We start from the raw sequence: 21,415 nt of genomic DNA on the forward strand, positions 1-21,415 counted from the left end.
GGCGGAAAATTTAAAATTGTGCATTGCCGTAGTAGACACTTTTATTTACCGTGAATCAAAGAATAACACAAAACTTTTACTTTTACTGTCATAAACTGTAGGAAACACACAGTTTTGCTGTAAAAATATAACATTTTCTTATAAAGTTAATGGATAAATACCATGATGTCACAATGACACAATTACCCTAAAAATAATGTGATTATTCAGTCTAAATGACAGTTTTTGCTGATATTTACATTTAAATTTACAGTAGAAAACCCCCTCACTGTATTTTTTACGGGGAAGTTCTGGCAACCACAGCTGCCGGTAATTTACCGTAAATTTAACAGATTATTTTTTACAGTGTGGGCCTTTTTTTGGTCGAGGTTCCAGGCGAGCCGAGTCGATACTAGAAGGTGGAGTTAAAACAGTGAAGACAGTTGATTGGTCAGGAAATTCATCACTAGAGTGACACGGGACATCCTGTAAAAAACATTTTTAAATAGCCAAGCAAAAGCCATTGCAAGTTTTTATTCACTCGGCACCGATTTTTTTTAAAAAAGCGGGCAGAGGTTGCTCTGTTTGGTTGCAGATGAGAGGATGTCACACTGTTGCTATGGAGATCCGCTCAGAATCCCAGGGGTACTATCTGTACTGGAAAATGAAATAGCAAAGAGGACCTGGTTCCCGAACCGTGCATTGGAAATAAGGACTTCATTTGCTCAATAGAAACACATGACAAAGTGAATGGAATTAGGCAATTTATGTTTTTGGTAATATTATTTGATGAAATAACTTGTATGGGGTCTGGAGGTTGTTGGTTTTTTTTGCATGTAAAACATTATAAACAGGTTTAATTTAACCTAAGTTCTCCTGCTGCCTTCATAATGAGAGTTAAACTGAAATATTTTTTTATAATGTTAATGAAGTATTTTTATTACCAGTTGTTAAATGACACTGAAAAATTGACTTACGATTTTCATTTACAGTTCTTACAGTTCCTGAGAGGGAAACTTTTTCAACCTGGACCCTATTTCCCCATGTTTTTTGTATTTAAGTGACTAACAGGGTATTGAGTTAAAGCTGCAGCTGGAAGCTATGAAATGGACTTCAATGTAACTTTTATTTTTTGAGCTTTCAGCCCTTTGTTGAACAGAGAGCGCCATCTAGTGGGCTCAGAAAATAAAGAAAATGGATCATGAATCTTCATTTGCAAATCACCAGAAAATAAGCCCAGGTTAAAAAATAGTTTATCTTTAACATGTATTGAAAATGCATAGCAAGAGTCCATCTTATCTGTACAAACTACACAAATATAACAGGTCTGTAGAAAAAGAGAGAAAGATTTGTTAAAGAAAGATTAGTTGATGCTCTTTTACATGCTACTAATCAATGTTAATGTATTTGGGAGGGGTTACATTGGTTTACAGTGTCATTAGTAAAGCATTTGTTTCTCCTTCTTTAAAGACTGAAAAAAGTCATACTATAGTTTTGTAGATTTTTTTCAAAAATGGTTTAATTTAAAAATGCTTAAAAAGGGTCAATTATCGTCTATTTATACATGTTAGAGCATAATATGACCAGGAATGACAGAAAAACACCACATTATGGGATGTCCAAAAAAACCTGATTCCCTCAAAAAAAAGTCATACTATAGTATGTTGATTTTTGTCAAAAAAGGTAAAATTTTAAAATGCTAAAAATAGTCTGTTGATACATATTATAGTATAATCTGTTCAAAAATGACAAATGGGGGTATATGCTAAAATATTTTATGTCACATCTCTTAGATTCTTAAACACATCAGAATCCATAGTCTGTTGATACATATTATAACATAATTGCCAGAAATTACAGACAAACACCATATTATGGGATGTCCAAAAACTGAAAAAAAGTCGATTTCTGTCTAAAAAGATTACATTTTAAAATGCGTAAAAATGCTAAAAAAAAAAAAAAAAAGACCAGTTGTCGTCTGTTTATACATGTGGTTGTATAGTTTGTCCAAAAATAGGGGAAAAAAACACCATATTATGGGATGTCCAAAAATGACCCGCTCAATAAAAGTCATACTATAGCATGCTCTTTTACAGGCTACTAATCAATGTTGATGTTTGGGAGGAGTTACACTGGTTTACAGTGTCATTAGTAAAACATTTTGTTTCTCCTTCATTAAAGTATTGGATGACAAAAAGCTTGTGAATCAGCGCTGTAGCTTGACTTGCCATGCAATCATACAGTGAAATATATTACAAATACAGTTGATGCCATATCCACAGCAATCCAGCTTCTCTCTGGGGCTGTGTACGGTTTTGTATTACATTATGATTACAAAATAATGACTTCTGGGAATGGAAATAAGCTGCAGTTTCTGTGATTGTGCTCTGCTCAGATTTAGCAGGTTGCTGCCAGTAGGAGGCAGCGTTGCACAGGCACACTTTGGTTTTCAATGCACGTAACCTTTGCCTACAATTTCTTCCTCTTCTTAACTATTAACAACTTTCTTTTCCTCTCTTGTGCTTTCCACTTGTAGCGTCAGAGATGGTTCGTACTCTTTGCTTCTATTTCTGTGCTGTTTGTTTTGACTGTGTTGCCTGCTGCATGCTCTCACTCACCGTGTGCTTTAATTTAGCTCGTCTATCTCAGTACAGAGTCACTACACTGTGCTCAGGCCTCAGTGTGTTTAATTAGCAGTTTGTTTTCTCAGCTCCGTTGCTCTGTAGTTAATGAACTGCTCTTGTCTCACACTCTGGGTAATTAATTAATGTGAGAAAACAAATCTTTTGTCATCTAAGATGTTGATTTTCAAGCCAATAGTTGATTAGAAATACACTGTAGCTTTTGGAACAAATGCCACATTTAATGGAAAATAGTGCAGCTATATTATATATTATTATATTTGCTGCATTGATGTTACTGCTGGATTTACGATCTTGCACGTGCAAATGGCAGTTGTACATTTATAGTCTGTTGATACATAGTATAGTATAATTTGTTCAAAAAAAATGACAGAAAAACACCAGATTTTGAGATGTCCAAAATTGGGAGGGAAAAAAAGTCATATGCTGATTTTTGTTAAAAAAAAAAAGTTCAAATTAAATTAATTAATTAAAAACTGAAAAAAGTCATACTATAGTTTTGTAGATTTTTGTCAAAAATGGTTTTATTTAAAAATGCTTAAAAAGGGTCAATTATCGTCTATTTATACATGTTAGAGCATAATATGACCAGGAATGACAGAAAAACACCACATTATGGGATGTCCAAAAAAAACCTGATTCCTCAAAAAAAAAGTCATACTACAGTATGTTGATTTTTGTCAAAAAAGGTAAAATTTTAAAATGTCTAAAATGCTAAAAATTGTTCTGTTATAGTCTGTTGATACATATTATAGTATAATCTGTTCATAAATGACAAATAGGGGTATATGCTAAAATATTTTATGTCACATCTCTTAAATTCTTAAACACATCAGAATCCGTAGTCTGTTGATACATATTAAAACATAATGGCCAGAAATTACAGGCAAACACCATATTATGGGATGTCCAAAAACTGAAAAAAAGTCGATTTCTGTCTAAAAAGATTACATTTTAAAATGCGTAAAAATGCTAAAAAAAAAAAAAAAAAAGACCAGTTGTCGTCTGTTTATACATGTGGTTGTATAGTTTGTCCAAAAATAGGGGGAAAAAACACCATATTATGGGATGTCTAAAAATGACCCGCTCAATAAAAGTCATACTATAGCATGTCGATTTTTGTCAAAAAAAGTCACATTTTAAAATGCCTAAAATTATAAAATTATAATTACAGTCTGTTGATACATATTATAGTATAATCTGTTCAAAAATGACAGAAAAACACCATATTACGGGATGTCCAAAAATGACCCGTTCAATAAAAGTCATACTATAGCATGTCGTTTTTGTCAAAAAAAAGTCACATTTTAAAATATCTAAAAAGAGAAAAAACAATTGTAGTCTGTTGATACATATTATAGTATAATCTGTTCAAAAATGACAGAAAAAAACCCATATTATGAGATGTCCAAAAATGGAAGAAGAAAAAAGTCATACTATAGCATGTTGATTTTTGTCGAAAAAAAGTCACATTTTAAAATGCCTAAAATGATAAAATTATAATTATAGTCTGTTGATACATATTATAGTATAATCTGTTCAAAAATGATAGAAAAGCACCACAAAATGTAAGAAAATTTTTTTTTGTCTTTTTAATGTTGATTTTTGTCACATATGACACATGGTAGAGCAGTGTAATCTGTGTCCTGTTTAGCATTTCAGTCTCTTTCACCCTCGGCGGTCTGAGCGTGTCCAGCGAGCGTCACAGCTGTTTTGTGCCTTGTCGTTCCAGGAGGGGTTCAAAATGGGACTAACCTTGGAGGGCACCGTGTTCTCTCTGGACCCGCTGGACAGCCGCTGCTGATGCCAAGAAGATGCTCTTTGTCTCGTACCATGAACTCGTTTGTATGAAGAAGTGCCAAAATCCACTCCGCGGTCGAGTCAAGATGTCACACTTTTCATCTTGAGGTTTATATGCATTTGCATTTAGATTGGTTTTTTCGATATTTCAAGGTAAACTCAGATCCATTATAGAAAAGAACTATTTTTGTAAAGAGAAGTACTTTTGCTTGCACAGGCAATGAGAGATGTAAATAGTCGAATATGTCCAATGGTACACTTTCATATGAGACCGTTTGTGTGTATGCACCATTTGAATTCTGTATTGTTAACACATTCCTGTTTGTATGACCAACACAAGCTGGTGAAGAAAATAAATGGAATCTGTATCATTAACGCAAACTTTCAGCTCGCCCATAACGTCACATAGCTTATTTTACTCATCGTAAGTCACACAGTATGTAGTGAATTAATCCAGTCTGATATGTTTCAGCTTACTGATCTTTCCACTTTTTATTCTTGACATGAGTTGTTACTTCTTTTTTTTTGCATTTCACAAGTTTAAGTTGCCATTTCAGTATTTACTTGTCATATTTTTACTTTGTCATAATTTTAGTCTCCTCTTTTCTTGCACCAGAAGGCACTTTTTGTGGACAGCCTCTGTCCATATACAGTACTTTATTGTTAGTACGTTCTTTTACTTTTGGTTGCATTGACTTTGCTGTTACAGATATTAAAGAAAATCTTACTGCAAAATGACACTACTCATTCATTCAATTATTTTATATGATGTTATTTTTGTGACTTTATTTCCCTGTTCATGTAGTTCAGAGGATGAACCCTTCTGATGTGGTGATCCCATCATTTTTCCTCTGGTGCCACCAGATGTTCAAAGCTTTAACTTCACATGTAGTTATATAAAATTAATGTTTTAGGCATTTTAAAATTTGACAAAACACCAGATTTTGAGATGTCCAAAAATGGAAGAAGAAAAAAAAAGTCATACATGTCGATTTTTGTCAAAAATGGTCAAATTTTAAAATGCCTAGAAATGCTTCTAATGTGTCAATTATTGTCTGTTGATACATATTAGAGCAAAATACGGCCAGAAATGACATAAAAACACCATTTTATGGGATGTCCAAAAGTGACCCCCTCGGGAAAAAAAGTCATACTATAGTATGTTGATTTTTATCAAAAATGGTCGAATTTTAAAATGCCTAAAAATGCTAAGAATTGACCAAATATAGTATCTTGATACATATTATAGTATAATCTGTTCAAAAATAACAGAAAAACACAAAATTTTAACATGTCCAAAAATGGAAGAAAATAAAAGTCATACAATATTTGTCAAAAAATTGTCAAATTTGAAAATATCTAAAAATGCTAGAAATGGCTCAATTATACTCTGTTGATACATGTGGTAGTAAAGTTTGTCCAAAAATATGAAAAAAAAAACAAAAAAAAAACACCTTAACATGGGATGACCAAAATGCCGCTCTCAAAAAGATTTTGAGATGTCAAAAAATGGAAGAAGAAATGAAAAAAAAAAATGACCCCCTCAAAAAAAAATTCATACTATAGTATGTTGATTGTTCTTTTATAGTCTGATGATAGATGTTACAATCAGACTTTGTGCAGTGGAGTCTCCCCCTGCTGTCCATTAGAAAGAGTGCAGGTTAAACATCACTTGCTCATTGGCTCACCTCACTTTTCAGACCTGGAGGTCATGTCGGCTTCTTTTATCCGTTCTGTTAAAGTAGGCTACGTCCTCACAGTACTACCATGTGGAGTCTTGCTGTAGAGATACTTGTGTAATATTGAGTCCCAGGAGCAGTTCACTCTGCAGTTGTCCTACTTCTCCAGCTGTTCATTTTATGGTCTGACATCACATTTTCTCACCTTCATCTCTATTTTTCCAGGATTTTCTCCTCAGTATATCAAACCCTCCTGAGGCTGAAATGATTCTATTACGGTACAAAAGTTTTTAAGGGACCAAATGAACTTTTACTCAAACAAGAACAGGCAGAGAGAAGTATTTTCAATATTTATTTCCAAGGATAAAACGCATCTGCTTCCAGTGTGGAAAGCCCCTTCCTCCTCCTCCTCCTCCTCCTCCTCCTCCTCCTCCTCCTCTCTGCCTCTGGGGTGTTAGCAGGCAGTCAAGCCTCGCAAAAGTTACAAATCTATAATAAATATACTCAAATATGAACCAAATGGTCACAATAGAATTACTTGACGGCACATTCATGGAAATTTAAAACAAACAGCTTACATTAGAAACACTGAACATTATGTTAAATACATAAATGTTTTTACTACTTACTACAAAATATGTCTAAAAATGAGTTTGTGTGCAAAATGACAAGCATAAAGGACCTAACTATACCTGAATCAATATGACAGGAGCTTGGGGGATTAACAAGCAGTTTGTTTAATTTGTTGCATAGCAAGAAATACAAAGCAAACAGGCACTCACAGCCACCTTATTCTATAAAACGGATTATAAAAAGGATTTCAAGAGCATATAAGTCCAGGATACTGAAAAAGGGGGAACTGACATGCATAAAAATAGAATATTCTGTGCTACCTTTTACTGTACGATATTGAAATTGAAGGAAAAAAAATGTTACAAATCACCACACACCACTCACACGACACCTCATTCGTCTCTCCGCCGTTGACAGAAAGATCTTTATTGGTATCCCCACACCCTGGCCTGTACCGCGCAGCCGGGAGAAGTGCACAAGGTTCACACTACTTACAAAACAGCACCTGTGAAAAAAGATTTACATGTAGTGTCATCGTTTCTCAGTTTGGGTGACGAGGTAGCTAACACTGAGGAATCGACAGTCTTAATGTGTCTTTAATGTTCTACGTGGTCGGTACAGAGTTTAAAATAACTGGATACAGACATTGGTTCATCAAAAACTGTCTTGAGAAAATACCTGCACTGGTGAACGCGTCATCGGCCGTATTTGTTTCCTCAATAGCACCACAATGTTGTTGTATATGCAAACATTTCAAACAAAAAAAAAAATGAACAGACAGATCTGTTAAAAATAGAAGTGGAGGGACATTTGATGTAGCTTCAGTGGGATTTCTCTGGGCCTATAAACAGCAGTTATATTTACCATTTTAAAGCTTTTATATTCATAAATCTTTGGCGATTTTGTTGCGTAAAATAAAAAATATCTTTGGACCTTAGTGAGCCTCACACTCGGAGTCAAACATACACAAGAAGACAGAGGAATGATTCAGATTTTTACCAATTTTTGTTTTCCAAACATTCATTCTAACTTACAAATCTTCGATGTCTTGAACTGGGTCGAAAGGCACAATAAATATCTTGCCACAGGGCCAGAAAAGTCCTCAGTACTCGTATGTACAATGTGGCTGATCGGGTCAGCTGTCAGTTCAATAGTCTCAGGATTCTCCTCGACGCATCCCTGCTGATGATTTTACAAGAAGCACACGGACCCGATGTCGATGCCGAACTCTTGATCCGGGCCGCCAATGTCCACAGGGGCTAGATCCACAATAGGAAGTCTTGCAGTTTTCTGTGTCCTGTACTCAAACACTGTCTTGCCCCAGTTGCCATTTGCTTGCTGTAAAAGATTGACAAACAGAAGTTTAGTGACTAACACATTTAAATGGAATGACACACAGTATTTTAATTATCTTTTATCATTAAAATACTTGCAAATACCAAATTTCAACCCTAGAGAATATTGGAGGATATTACATACTGCCAGAATGTGTAAAAAAAAACAACATACGGACCCGGGGCAAGGGGGTAATATTTTTTTTTTTAAAGTTTACGAGATTAAAGTGGCAAATCTATGAGAACATTTTTTTGTGGATTATTGAGATGTAAAGTGGTGAATCTGCGAGAAAAAAGTTGCTTTTTTGCCCACTTTTTTCTCGTAACTCTGCGACTTATTTTGCGCCGATTTGCCACTTTAAATCTCTTAAATCTGCAACTTTTTTTCTTGTAGATTTGCCACTTTAATCTAGTAAATTTGCAACTTTTTTCTCGACCCCATTTTGATATCCGCTGAAGTTAACAAATATAGTTCTTCGCCTGATAAAGGGTTAAGTAACTCTAGACACTCAGGATTTTTTCCTATATTAGTAAATGTCAACAAATCCCTCTAAATCACAGCTAGCAATGGATTGATTGAGGCTTTTATTTATTTTCAGCTTTACTTGTTTTTTTTTTAGCCACATGGGGGACAACAACTGTATTCACAGACTATAATTGACACATTTCTAGCATTTTTAGGTATTTTAAAATTTGACAATTTTTGACAAAAATTGACATGCTATAGTATGACTCTGTTTGTTCCATTTTTGGACATCTCAACATTTGGTGTTTTTCTGTCTCTTTTGAACAGATTATACTATAATATGTATCAACAGACTATAATTGGTCAATTTTTAGCATTTTTAGGCATTGACAAAAATCGACATACGTATGAATTTTTTTTCAGGTTTTGGACGTCACATAATATGTTTTTTCTGTCATTTCTAGCCATTATGCTCTAATATGTATCAACTGTAATTGACCCATTTTAGGCATTTTAAAATTTGACCATTTTTGACAAAAATCGACATACGAAAGTATGTTTTTTTTCTGTTAAGGGGGTAATTTTCGGACATCCCATTATAACGTGCTTTTTTCACTATATTTGGACAAACTATACTACAACATGTATCAACAGACTATAATTGGGCATTTTCTAGCATTTTAGGCATTTTAAATTTTGACAATTTTTGACAAGAAATCAACATATAGTACAACTTTTTTCAGTTTTTGGACATGACATAATATGTTTTTTCCTGAAATTTCTGACAATATTATGCTCTAATAAGTATCAACAGACTATAATTGACCCTTTTTAAGCATTTTTAGGCATTTTAAAATTTGACCATTTTTGACAAAAAATCAACATGACTTTTTTTTCTCATACTATAATATTTATCAAGAGACTAAAACAGAACATTTTTTTAGCCTTTTTGCAAATTTTTTTAAGAAGAAGAAACATGTAGAACAAAGCCAGCCTTCCAGTGTCCTCTGATACAGTTAATTCTGGATGAATATTGAAGAGTGGGAACTCACTGAGCAGGAGTCCTCCACTACTGTGTATCTGAAGCGGTTGTTTCCCTCTGCTTTGAGCTCCAGATCGTTGGAACCTTTGAGGATCACAGCTTTCTTAAAGTTGCCGTTCTTCTCGTCCTTATAGCCCACAGAGTTCTTGCAGTGGTAGGTGATGGTCTGAGACGCCTCTTTGGAGAGCAGGCGGATGAACGTCATCTGAACTGTGACAGAGTTTGCCGGCTGATCTTTGTTGCCATAAGTGAACTAGAGAAACAAATAAAACAGTCAATACGGACCTAATAAACACTAATAACAATACAATATTTTATCCCAATTGTCTGGTTGTTCTGCAGCCTCAATGAAGTCTTTAGCACTTGACTGTGCTCCTCTCTCTCTCTCTCTCTCTCTCCCATCATCACAGTGTAAGTATATGTATTATTTAAATATGTATGTTTAGGGATAAAAAATAAAAAAGGGTTAATTGAGTAGGTTTAAATAAGCATATGCTTCATCCTACTCCTTTTCGGACAAGTTGCGTTCACATTACAGCGTTTGTTTTTACTATCCATCCATCCATTTTCTTCCGCTTATCCGGGGCCGGGTCGCGGGGTGTTTTTGACTATTGCTATTTTTTTTTTTTTATTATTATTCTCATTGGATGTATTTGTTTTTGTGTTTACTTTGTTGTGTTACTCGCAATTTACGTTACTTCGAAATAAAAGCTGAACTGAACTGAAGGTGAACTAAGTGCTCACATGTGTTCCACTGTTGATGTCGGCTCCGAACCACACAGGTTTGTTCCTGGAAGAGCTCCACCACACTTTACGAGGTATGCTGTCTGGGTTGGCAGAGATGCACGTCTCTCCGGTGTCCATGTTGCAGTGCACTTTGATGGCGTCCTCCACACTGCCTTGGTTTGGATCCACCCAGTATTCACCTGCACAACAGCAAATGATGAGGAGTTTTAGACATGATTAAAACACACAGCGTCCATTTATTCTAGACTCCATTTGGTCTAGATTCAGAGGCATCATGCCCACACAGTATTTCTACATGAACAGCAAAAATAACAACAAAAAAAATGAGGGCATACAGAATGAGAGAATAGGGCTGCAAAAATATGGGAAAAATTATAATCACAATCATTTTGGTCAATATTGTGATAATAGTTATTTCACATAATTACTGATTGACTTTGAAAAAATGTGAATTAATTGAGCTTTTAAAAAAACTGAAACAAATATAAGTCAACTAAAAAACGAATTAAAATAATATGAATTTAAAAAATAAATGAAAATGTTTTAAATGTTGTAAAATGAAAAGAATCAACGGATAAATAAAAAAGAATACATACTATTTTATTTATCTAGCAGACAGACAGACAGACAGACAGACAGACAGACAGACAGACAGACAGACAGACAGACAGATAGATAGATAGATAGATAGATAGATAGATAGATAGATAGATAGATAGATAGATAGATAGATAGATAGATAGATAGATAGATAGATAGATAGATCATATAAAAATCCTTAAAATAACAAACTAATTAATATGTTGAACATGTTAAAATAATAAATCCAAATAACTTACATCAACACAAAAGTAATCAAATGTGTTTTAGTGCACTACCACAACCTGACAAAAACTATTAAACTTATACTTAATATACAACAATAACAAATACAAATAAATTAGATCAAATATGTTGTAGTGCACCACCAAAAACAAGACAAGGCATCATTGTAAAACTGTATCCTGAACAATAATGTCTCAATCATGTTGTTTTCATAATTATAGAAACCAAAACCTGAGGATAAAGAACTGTCTGTATATTCTGTCCTGTCCCACTGACACTCACCGCTCTTCTTCAGGGGGTAGCACCTCTTGAGGTCGTCGCAGGTCCTGGCAGGATGCTTCTTGCTGCCGTCAGGGCTCTTCATGCTGTCGATCTGGCTGCTGAGGGCTTTCAGCGTGGCCTGGATCCCGGGGTCCACTGCCACTATGCTGGACCCGTTGCTGTTGGGCATTGCCTCGTCCTCGCTGAACTCAGGAGGTGGAGGGGGGCCGGAGTCGTAATCCTGAGAGCCAAAGAGGTCATCCACGGCAGCCATGGGGCGTCCTGGGGGCCCTGGGGGGCCTGCGGGTCCAGGCTCTCCTGGAGGTCCCTGTGGGTTTAAGAATAATAGGGAATTTTGTTGTTATGTATAGTTTTATGCTCTTATTTACATTCCCTTGTTCACATCTGTTGAAAACATGTTGAGCAGTTTAATGACGGCCTGATGTTTCCTAACAGCTGGACATTCTACCAGCTCGTTTTACTACATTTGCTGCAATCTTTTTATTAGTTCAGCTCACATACAGTTTATCTGTGCATAATGAGTAAGTACCTCTGGTCCAATCTCTCCACTGATTCCACGAGTTCCAGGAGGTCCCATCGGTCCTGGTGCTCCGGTGTATCCTTCCTTTCCAGAAGGCCCAATAGGTCCAGGAGGGCCCTGCATCATATTTACAATAATTACTGTTAGTCTGGAGCCATAAAATCAGCTGAAATCTAAAAACTAAAATAAATGTTGTGTTTGCAGCGTGACAAACTCTTTGTAATATTACAAAAGATGGAAGTGAAGCATTTACCCTGGGTCCACTGGGTCCAAAGATCCCTGGAGCTCCCTGCTCACCTGTCGTACCCTGATAATAAAAATAAAAAAATCATCAGTCTATGAATTTATAATATTTATACACATTCTTTATTTGATTGTTGTTGTCTAAGGAACCGTTTACATTGAACAATTATACTTTTCCTTTATTTTAAAAAAAATATGGTATTTCTAATCTGTCATCCTTTCATTATTTTCTTATTTATTTATTTGTTTATTTAATTTTTTCTTTTATGTAAAGCGGCTTTGAGTATCCAAAAAAGCACTATAGAAATTGAATGTTTTATTATTATTATTATTTATTTATTTATTTATTTTTTACATAAAATGTTCTCTATCGCATCTATTTTCTTCTCTTTTTTACTTTTGTTAACTAATATTCCACTATTATTCCAAATCTGACACTATCCCTAATGTTTGGATCTTCCAAATTTGGCCTGAAGCCTTTTCCAAACGAGACATGTTGAATACATTGATATGATTCGAGTTTTATGAGCATTATTTGGACATTTATACAGCACATTCAGAATATGTGTGCTAAGTTTGCAACAAAAGGACAATTGTTTATGTTCAGATCTGTAAGACTGCCCACATCTCTAGTCAGAAGGAGAAACACAACTACTTAAACACTAACTTAATTAATTTTTTAGATATTTGCAAATATTGCATGCTGAACTCCACCACCAAAAAACTATATGAGTATGCATGGCTGTATTTAAACAGGAATATTAGGTTTTTTTTTTTATTTAAATGTAAATAGCTCGGTAGGGATATTGTCTTTTTTTTTGGAATAAGCACAAATATATATATATATCTATATATATATATATATATATATATATATATATATATTTTACATATAAACAAAGTCAGAAAGACGAGTCAGCATGAAGGGATTGGATTACTTACAGGGGGTCCAGGAAGACCCTGCAGACCAGTGAAACCTCTATGTCCCTTCTGCCCTCTCTCTCCATGATCTCCCAGGTCACCCTTATCTCCTCTTGGTCCTTGGGGTCCCTGGATTAGAAAGATGAAATACGTTTATTGATAATTTTGTTTAAATGGTTCGTTGGTGTGTTGTATCTGGTGTATATTAGAATATTTTGAGACTCACCACTAATCCTCTCTTCCCAGCTGAGCCAGGTGGACCCACAGGTCCTCTGGAGCCCTGCAAATGAGTCAGATCATTAGAAGGCCTCAGGGGACAGAGAGCTCTGCCTGCACTGAAGACTCTCCACCTCTCTGTTTTACCCAGACACATCATTCCTATCTGTTACTGTGGAGTTCCTACACGTCCCAGCACGCCCTCAGGCCTCCAATCAGATCCTCCACAAGATGTTATTACAGGCTTGTTTCCTGCTGGACCAACACACACACAACACACACTTCTCAGGTGAAAAAGTCCACTCACAGCATCTCCTCTCCTTCCAGCGTCACCTGGTGCACCAACTGGACCTGGAGGGCCAGGAATTCCCTGAGGACCGACCAGACCTTCTGGACCAGAATCTCCTCGGTCTCCCTGGTAAAGAAACACCACCAAGTCAGTCAGTTACACAATGTGAAACAGCACACACGTGATAATCCTCTTGGTCTCTTACTTACTCTTTGTCCCAGAACACCGTCTTTTCCTGGTGGACCATCAGATCCTGCAGGACCCTGAAGACCAGATAGGACATATTAAGACAGCTGTAAACACTTGGCTGGTGTCATTTAAGAACCACAGTGGTTGTACTCACATCAGGACCAGGATCACCACGAGGTCCGTTAGCACCGGGAACACCAACTGGACCTGGGGGGCCTTTGTCTCCAGCTGTTCCTGGAGAGCCCTGTTTCCCTGGTGGACCCTAAAGAAGAACAGACAACTCATAATGCAGCATTACAAGGACCCTAAAGGAGAAGTTACAGGAATATTATACAGGCAAATCTAAAAAAAATTAGAATATCATGAAAAAGTTCAATAGTTTTTGTCAATCATTTCAGAAAGTGAAACTCATACATTATATAGATTCATTATGTATACAGTGAAATATTTCAAGCCTGTTTTTCTTGTAATTTTGATGATTCTGGCTTAGAGATAATGAAAACACAAAACTCAGTGTCTCAGAAAATTAGAATATTGTGAAAAAGTTCAATATTAGAGTCCACAGTCAGTGGTTATTTGGGGCCATGTCCTCTGCTGGTGTTGCTCCACTGTGTTTTCTGAAGTCCACAGTCAACATAGCAGCCATCTAGCAGGACATTTTAGTCTTCATGCTTCCACAAGCTCTTTGGAGATGCTGGTTTCATTTTCCAGCAGGACTTGGAACCTGCCCACACTGGCAAAGGTACCAAAAGCTGCTTCAGTGACCATGGTGTTACTGGGCTGGACTGGCCAGCAAACTGGGCTGACCTGAACCCCATAGGAGTCTATGGGCTGTTGTCAAGAGGAAGTTGAGAGACACCAGATGACCTGAAGGCTGCTATCAGAGCAACATGGTGCTGTAGGCTGATCACCTCCATGCCACCAAGTATTAATGCAGTAATTCATGCAAATGGAGCCCAACCAAGTATTGATGTATGGAAATGAACATACTTTTCAGAAGCCTGACATTTGTGTTTAACCCTCTAGGGTCCATGAGACCACCTGCACATGACTATTTCATGACGTGAAGACATAAAAATGAAGCAACATTGAGTCTTGCCATCAGCTTCCCTCTAAAGTTCTGGCTTGAAACTACATGCCATATTTTTTTTGGATTATATTCGGCCAAGTAAAACCAGAGATAATGTCAAACATATTAAGTATGAACATATAGAACTAGTGATTATCCTCATTTTACCTGTTATATGTAATATTTTCAACCTGTATTCATATTTGCAACATTTAAAATTCTGTGAATTGAATTGAAATGTGTGATTGAAAATAACATTTTCAAGATCAGATTTTATGTTTTCCTTTAGTTTTTTTGGGGTTCAACATTTTTATCAAGTAAGTCAAAGTTAAAAATTAATTATCAGGACATATAGTTGAGGTAACGCTGATACCAACATGGCATGGTAAAGATTTTTTTAACAGATTTTTTAAAGGACATAATAGCCCAAGATTTCAGAGGGTTAAAATAACCTTTGTTTATTGATCTTATGTAATATTCTAACTTTCTGAGACACTGAGTTTTGTGTTTTCATTAACTGTAAGCCAGAATCATCAAAATTACACGAAAAATGGGCTTGAATTATTTCACTCTATGTGTAATGAATCTAAATAATATACAAGTTTCACTTTCTGAAATAATTGACAAAAAATATTGAACTTTTTCACGGTAGTCTAATTTTGTACCTGTAGTTTATAATATAAGTAAGAGTCATGTGAAGATTACTGACCCCGGGTCCTGGAAGGCCTGGCATCCCACGCTCTCCTCTCTGACCAGGAAGACCCACAATGCCTCTCTGTCCTGTAGTTCCTTCTGGACCTGGAGGACCATCAGGACCCTGAAGCAGACAACACACACACACACACAGGACATTAAAATGAAACACAGACAGACACAATAACACCACAGTGGCCAACAAGCAAACAACTTATTTTAAATCTGTTTGTAGTAATGCAAAAAAAAAACTTGAAATAGTAAACAGCTGTATAAACTAGAAATATAAGATGTATCAGCAAATAAACAAGTAAAAATATAATAATCAATTTACAATTTACAATATAAACAAGTAGAAATATAAAAAGTATTAACAATTAAAACGGAAATATAGAGTCAGCAGCTGGTTATATTGTTTTTTTTAATAATGATTTTGGTTATTATAAAGAAAACCATGGAAAATGTCTAGTTATCAGCCCTTAAATTAAACTCTTATGAGTTATTTTTGTTGTTATCATTATTTATCCAATCAAATGTACGTTTAGTTGTATCAGGCATTAAAATGAACAAGAAATTGAATAAAACAAAGGTGGTTTTATAATTTTTTCCATGACTGTATCTGTATATTACATCCTGCCAAATAATCTGCACTTTAGACACTTGTTTTTTTTTATTGTTATATTTATATTTATATTGTTATTGTTACCTATTTTGTTCATTGTTTTTCTGATATTATCATATATTGTGATTGTTTTTGTAATTGTTTTTGTAATCTTATCTCATCTCATCTCATCTCATCTCATCTTATCTTATCTTATAACAGAAGAAATGTGAGGCCAAAACACATGTGTGAGGCTTAATTTTGAAGGTAACATCTTTCAATTTTCTGCATTTTCTGTGCTTGTTTAGCATGAGGCTAAAACTCAACCCAAACTACAACTAACTCTCCTACCCTCACCTGCTGGTTGGCAGTTGTGTTTTAAAAAGGTAAATATATTGTCTTTGCACAGTTTTTATTGAATATATGTTACAAAGCATTATCAAATGATCCCATTCTGTTTAATTTACTTTAAAGACAATAGGGTTGTATATATGCAGGGTAACTGGGTGTCTGTGGCTTGACTGATAATATGGAGTTGATGCAGTGTGTTGGTCGAACCTGGTCTCACAGAAATCTGTGAAATAGCCACATAATCGCTCAAATTTCCGTGAAACTGACACGGATTTCGCTACAATGCAAGTTAAAGACAGCCATATCCCATGGCCATCCCATTGATATTTTTTCCTATTGGTTTGTTCCAAGTCACGTGACTTTCAAGGTTCCGGCGGTCAGAACAAAAAACATGGCGGACAGTTCTCTCATTTTTAGTGAAAAAATAAATATTTTGACTTTGTTTCTGCATAAAAATGGATTTTGATCACATTTCTAGCGAGAAATATATGTTTTATTTTCTAAATATTCACTCAGTGAATGTACATAATCACTTTGTATGTTGGAATAGCCACGGGATATGATATGAAATTTGAGCGATTCCGTGGCTATTCCACAGATTTTGAGTTAAGCGGAATCCGTGGCTATTTCACGGATTTCTGTGAGACCATGTTGGTTGGTCGGTGAGAATCTGTGTCAGTTTGTGCATTTCCTGAGAGCAGATCAGTTTGAAACATTGCAGCCGAGTAATGCAGAGTCAGGAGCAGCCACAGTGAGCTGTTAGATGAAGAGCTGCAGGCTCAACCTTCAACTACTTTCACTCTCGCTGCTGGCAGACTCCAGCTGTGTGCAGCATCAAATCACATCCCAGATGCTCCCAGAATAATAAAACAGGCCAATTACTGCCTGACTTCTTTATTAAACTATAGTCTGTTTTGTTGTCCCTAGTATTGTGGTACCTTGAGTAAATCGAGTGTCCCCAAATCAAACAGGAGTGAAATGGTAAGGACTGTCGCTTTAAGAGGAGGAAATACATCAGGTACCGACATTTAAAAAGCAAGCTGCAAATCAGTTTAATTGAAGAACATTTACATTATAACTGAACTGTTAAATCAGATTTTATTATATTGTTTCATCAATATTGCTAAGAAGCAATATGTAGGTTTGATCAATTCAAATATTGTTAATGTAAATGACAAATTGCAGTTTTTTTTATAGGTAGTTCCAATAGACACTGGTTGATATATGCCAGTTTCAGTGGTGGAATGTAGCTAAGTACATTTACTCATGTACTGTACTTAAGTACAATTTTTGAGGTATGTGTATTTCGCTTCAGTAATTTCTTTTGATGCAACTTTATACTTCAACTTCACTACTTAAGGGGCAAATATTGGACTTTTTACTCCACTACATTTAGCTGACAGCTATAGTTACTTTTCAGGTCGAGATTCAACATGAAAAACATGATCAAATTAAAGTGATTAGGCTATTTTTCAAATTAAACCTCATAACAGTTTATTAAGTAGGTAAATGAGCCCCACATTGATAAAATTAAAACGCTGCTTACATAAAACATCAATAATCATAAGCCAATCGTATATTTAGAATATATAAAACAATCTGAGTGGGTCCATTCTGCATAACAAGTAATTTTTATTTTGATACTTTAAGTACATTTTGATGCTGATACTTTTGTACTTTTACTTCAGTAAGTTTTGAATGCAGGACTTTTACTTGTAGTGGAGAAATTTCACAGTGTGGTATTAGTACTTTTACTTAAGTAAGGGATCTTAACACTGGCCACTTTCTAAATTGACATATTAGTCATTTCTGGTTTAGGTGGAAGTGATCAACTGTAAAATATCATCACAATAACATCAGTTTACCGTGGGTCCGTCTTCTCCAGAGTCCCCTTTGTCTCCTGGGCTACCGGGTGGTCCTGCTGGTCCTCGCTCTCCTTGTCTTCCGGGGGGTCCGTGATCTCCACGAAGACCGAGAGGACCCTCTTTCCCAGGAGGTCCAAGGGGTCCGGGTTCTCCAACTGGACCCTGGCAGGAACAGAAGTGATCATGAGATTTGTATAACATGAAGGTCTCAGCATGTTCATTAGGGGAAACACTTACGTTTAGAAAATGTTTGTCAATATAAAATATGTTTCCACTGCATATTTGTGCTCATATCTTTGATATCCAACTTGTTATGAGCAGTGGTGGAATGTAACTAAGTACATTTACTCAAGTACTGTCCATAAGTACAATTTTTTAGGTACCAGTACTTTACATGAGTATTTCCATTTCCATGTAACTTTATACTTCTACTTCACTACATTTTGAGGCAAATATTGTACTTTTTACTCCACTACATTTAGCTGACAGCTTTAGTGACTTTACAGGTTGAGATTTAACATGAAAAAAAAAACATGACCAATTTAAAGTGATTAGACTTTTTTTTTTTAAATATAACCTCATACTCTTATAAAGGCAGGGCTCATTTAACTACTTAATATACTGATATTAAGTAGTTAAATGAGCCCTGTCTTTATAAGATTAAAATGATGCTTAGATAAATGCATCAATACAAATAATCTAATAAATATACATATAACAATCTGAGTGGGTCCATTCTGCATAACAAGTACTTTTACTTTTGATACTTTAAGTATATTTTGATGCTGATACTTTTGTTCTTTTACTTCAGTAAGTTTTGAATGCAGGACTTTTACTTATAGCGAGTAATTTCACAGTGTGGTATTAGTACTTTTACCTTAGTAAAAGATATTAATACTATTTCCACCACTTGTTAGGAGTTCATAAATATTAAATACTTGATTGTGCTTCTTGTGGTTTCTGAGGTACAGCCGTTATGATCACACTGTATTTCATCTCTGGGCACATGGGACCACAGTTTTTTCCCTAAAAGATGTAGATAAATATGAAAAAATATTGTTTCATTTTTTTTCAAGTTTTTTCTTTGCCTTCATTTTTCCTCTTGAGCTGCTGTAACAAGTGTGGAATCAATACAGTTTTCGTCCTTTTTTAGTAAGAAGAACTCATTTTTCAGCGGCCAAACGGTTGAAAACTAATTTTCAACGGTTGACCAATTTTGAAAATGTCTTCACATTAGTGCTGAGTTAAGCCCAAAGGAAATGACTCATTTCAGTTTGAATTCAAATGCAATGTTTTCTCCATTGTTCCAACTTTTAGGAAGACTTATTTCATATTAGTCATTAGTAAGCCCCACAATTTTAAACTCATGACGAAAATGTCCTCCTGTCACCCTAACTGTGTTTTCATACAGTCTCATGCAATACTTACAGTTGGGCCTGGTGGACCGACTCTTCCTGCAGATCCTGGGAAACCAGTGGGGCCCTGAAGGCAGAAAATTAAACAAGGTCCTCAGATACTGCTGTACATGAACAGAATGTGATATCTACTGTTTGAAAAAGTAAGAGAATATAGTGTGAAGTTATCATTCAAACACAGCAGGAAATAAATTCACTTTCTCATGAAGTGCAGACTTACTGGTGCACCCTGTGTTCCTCTTCCACCCTTCAATCCAGCAACACCAGCTGGCCCCTGCAAATACAACACTTCATTAAAGACGCATTCATGATCAGCATGTTTACATGAATGGATACTACAAAACTTCCAAAGTGCGACGAATAAAAAGTCACAAAGATGACTGAAAAAACACAGAACTACTACTTAAAAATAACTTTCTCAAATGTATTTTTCACTCACAGGGGGTCCATGAGAACCAGATAAGCCTTGAGGTCCTGGTGATCCAGCGTCTCCTTTCTGACCTGGCTCTCCAGGCTCTCCCTTGACTCCAGGTTGGCCATCAAGGCCCTGTAAAATGTTGGTAATATAACAAAAAATACATCAAAACCAGTAGAACATTTTAATTACCACCTGGAGTACCTTAAACAGCCATAAATCACATTTAGGAAATAAAACACACGAAGGTTCACTTACAGGGGGTCCAGCAAATCCAACAGCACCAATTGGACCCGGGTCACCTCTTGATCCCTGTTGTCAGAGAAAGATTATTATATTGAAGCATTCGTATAATGTGTAGCCACTCGGTATCATTGCTATAATAGAGTACAGGTCTACTCACTGGCATTCCTCTAGATCCTGGGGGTCCGGATGGTCCTTTAGGTCCAGGTTCTCCCTGCAAAGATGATACAAGTTAACTGAAAATAATTTCTACAAGCATTCATAGAGGCCCATAAATCCAGTATTTCTATGTGTAAATAGGCAAAGCAAGCCAAAAAGCGTCCTTTACTGGAGGATTCAGACAGCAGCCAAGAAAATAAAATCAGAAGGATTAACAGCGTGCGGGCATCCTGGGAACCGTCGCTTTTCGAAAACACATCTCGTCATCACCTTGAATCACTGTGATGTGAATAGCAGCCTCTTCATGTGTGTGTGTGTGTGTGTGTGTGTGTGTTAGAGAGAAAAGAAGACTCTACCTTCTCACCACTGGGTCCAGCGGATCCTAGCGGGCCAACAGGACCTGGAACTCCCTGTTAACAGAAAACAGATCGTGTTTGTTGGGGTCTCTGCTCATCACGGTTACTTGTGCAGTCAAGTCAGTGGACACATGTCTTTGAACAAGTTGTTACAAGTCTCACGTGTGCACTAATACATCATCAGTGGTATTTCTTTAGTCTTGTGTAAAAGTCAATTCCTGGTTCATGGTACTTACTCTTGCACCATCATTTCCAGCTGTTCCCTCTGATCCTTTCTCTCCGATTGCTCCCTATAGAATGGACAACAAGAAAGGTGTAAGGCTCCTCTAGTTACCATAGCGACATCCATTTAACTCAAGACTCAAACTCTGAAACATTGGTTGTAATTTTGAAATACCTACCATCTTCTAAAATGACAACAGCATGATTTTTGCAACCCATTTGGCAATTATTAAAAAAAATCATTAGACCACCCTTTCTCTCCAATTTCTTGTTCATTTT

General features: G+C 35.9%; 2 protein-coding genes across 6 annotated transcripts in view; one reads left to right on the plus strand and one right to left on the minus strand.

Moving 5' to 3' along the window:
* LOC131978986 (PTB domain-containing engulfment adapter protein 1) overlaps window positions 1-5,156 on the plus strand; it is a 118,415-nt gene extending 113,259 nt beyond the window's left edge. For all 5 annotated transcript variants that reach the window (XM_059342842.1, XM_059342838.1, XM_059342839.1 and 2 more), the window contains one exon: window positions 4,354-5,156. In XM_059342842.1, the coding sequence (XP_059198825.1) occupies window positions 4,354-4,425 (72 nt within the window). In that variant the 3' untranslated portion in view covers window positions 4,426-5,156. The remainder of the gene's footprint in view (window positions 1-4,353) is intronic.
* Window positions 5,157-7,251: 2,095 nt separating this feature from the next.
* col5a2a (collagen, type V, alpha 2a) overlaps window positions 7,252-21,415 on the minus strand; it is a 57,470-nt gene continuing 43,306 nt past the window's right edge. Inside the window, exons 35-54 of the mRNA XM_059343091.1 lie at window positions 21,151-21,204; window positions 20,915-20,968; window positions 20,560-20,613; window positions 20,415-20,468; window positions 20,181-20,288; window positions 19,962-20,015; window positions 19,755-19,808; window positions 18,327-18,488; window positions 15,526-15,633; window positions 13,902-14,009; window positions 13,768-13,821; window positions 13,577-13,684; window positions 13,280-13,333; window positions 13,075-13,182; window positions 12,143-12,196; window positions 11,899-12,006; window positions 11,370-11,676; window positions 10,260-10,441; window positions 9,526-9,768; window positions 7,252-8,011 (exon numbers count right to left, since the gene is read on the minus strand). Coding sequence (XP_059199074.1) covers window positions 7,865-8,011; window positions 9,526-9,768; window positions 10,260-10,441; window positions 11,370-11,676; window positions 11,899-12,006; window positions 12,143-12,196; window positions 13,075-13,182; window positions 13,280-13,333; window positions 13,577-13,684; window positions 13,768-13,821; window positions 13,902-14,009; window positions 15,526-15,633; window positions 18,327-18,488; window positions 19,755-19,808; window positions 19,962-20,015; window positions 20,181-20,288; window positions 20,415-20,468; window positions 20,560-20,613; window positions 20,915-20,968; window positions 21,151-21,204 — 2,175 coding nt within the window. The 3' untranslated portion in view covers window positions 7,252-7,864. The remainder of the gene's footprint in view (window positions 8,012-9,525; window positions 9,769-10,259; window positions 10,442-11,369; window positions 11,677-11,898; window positions 12,007-12,142; window positions 12,197-13,074; window positions 13,183-13,279; window positions 13,334-13,576; window positions 13,685-13,767; window positions 13,822-13,901; window positions 14,010-15,525; window positions 15,634-18,326; window positions 18,489-19,754; window positions 19,809-19,961; window positions 20,016-20,180; window positions 20,289-20,414; window positions 20,469-20,559; window positions 20,614-20,914; window positions 20,969-21,150; window positions 21,205-21,415) is intronic.

This window comes from Centropristis striata, chromosome 10, assembly GCF_030273125.1.
Source record: "Centropristis striata isolate RG_2023a ecotype Rhode Island chromosome 10, C.striata_1.0, whole genome shotgun sequence".
In the NCBI taxonomy this organism is placed as follows: Eukaryota; Metazoa; Chordata; class Actinopteri; order Perciformes; family Serranidae; genus Centropristis; species Centropristis striata.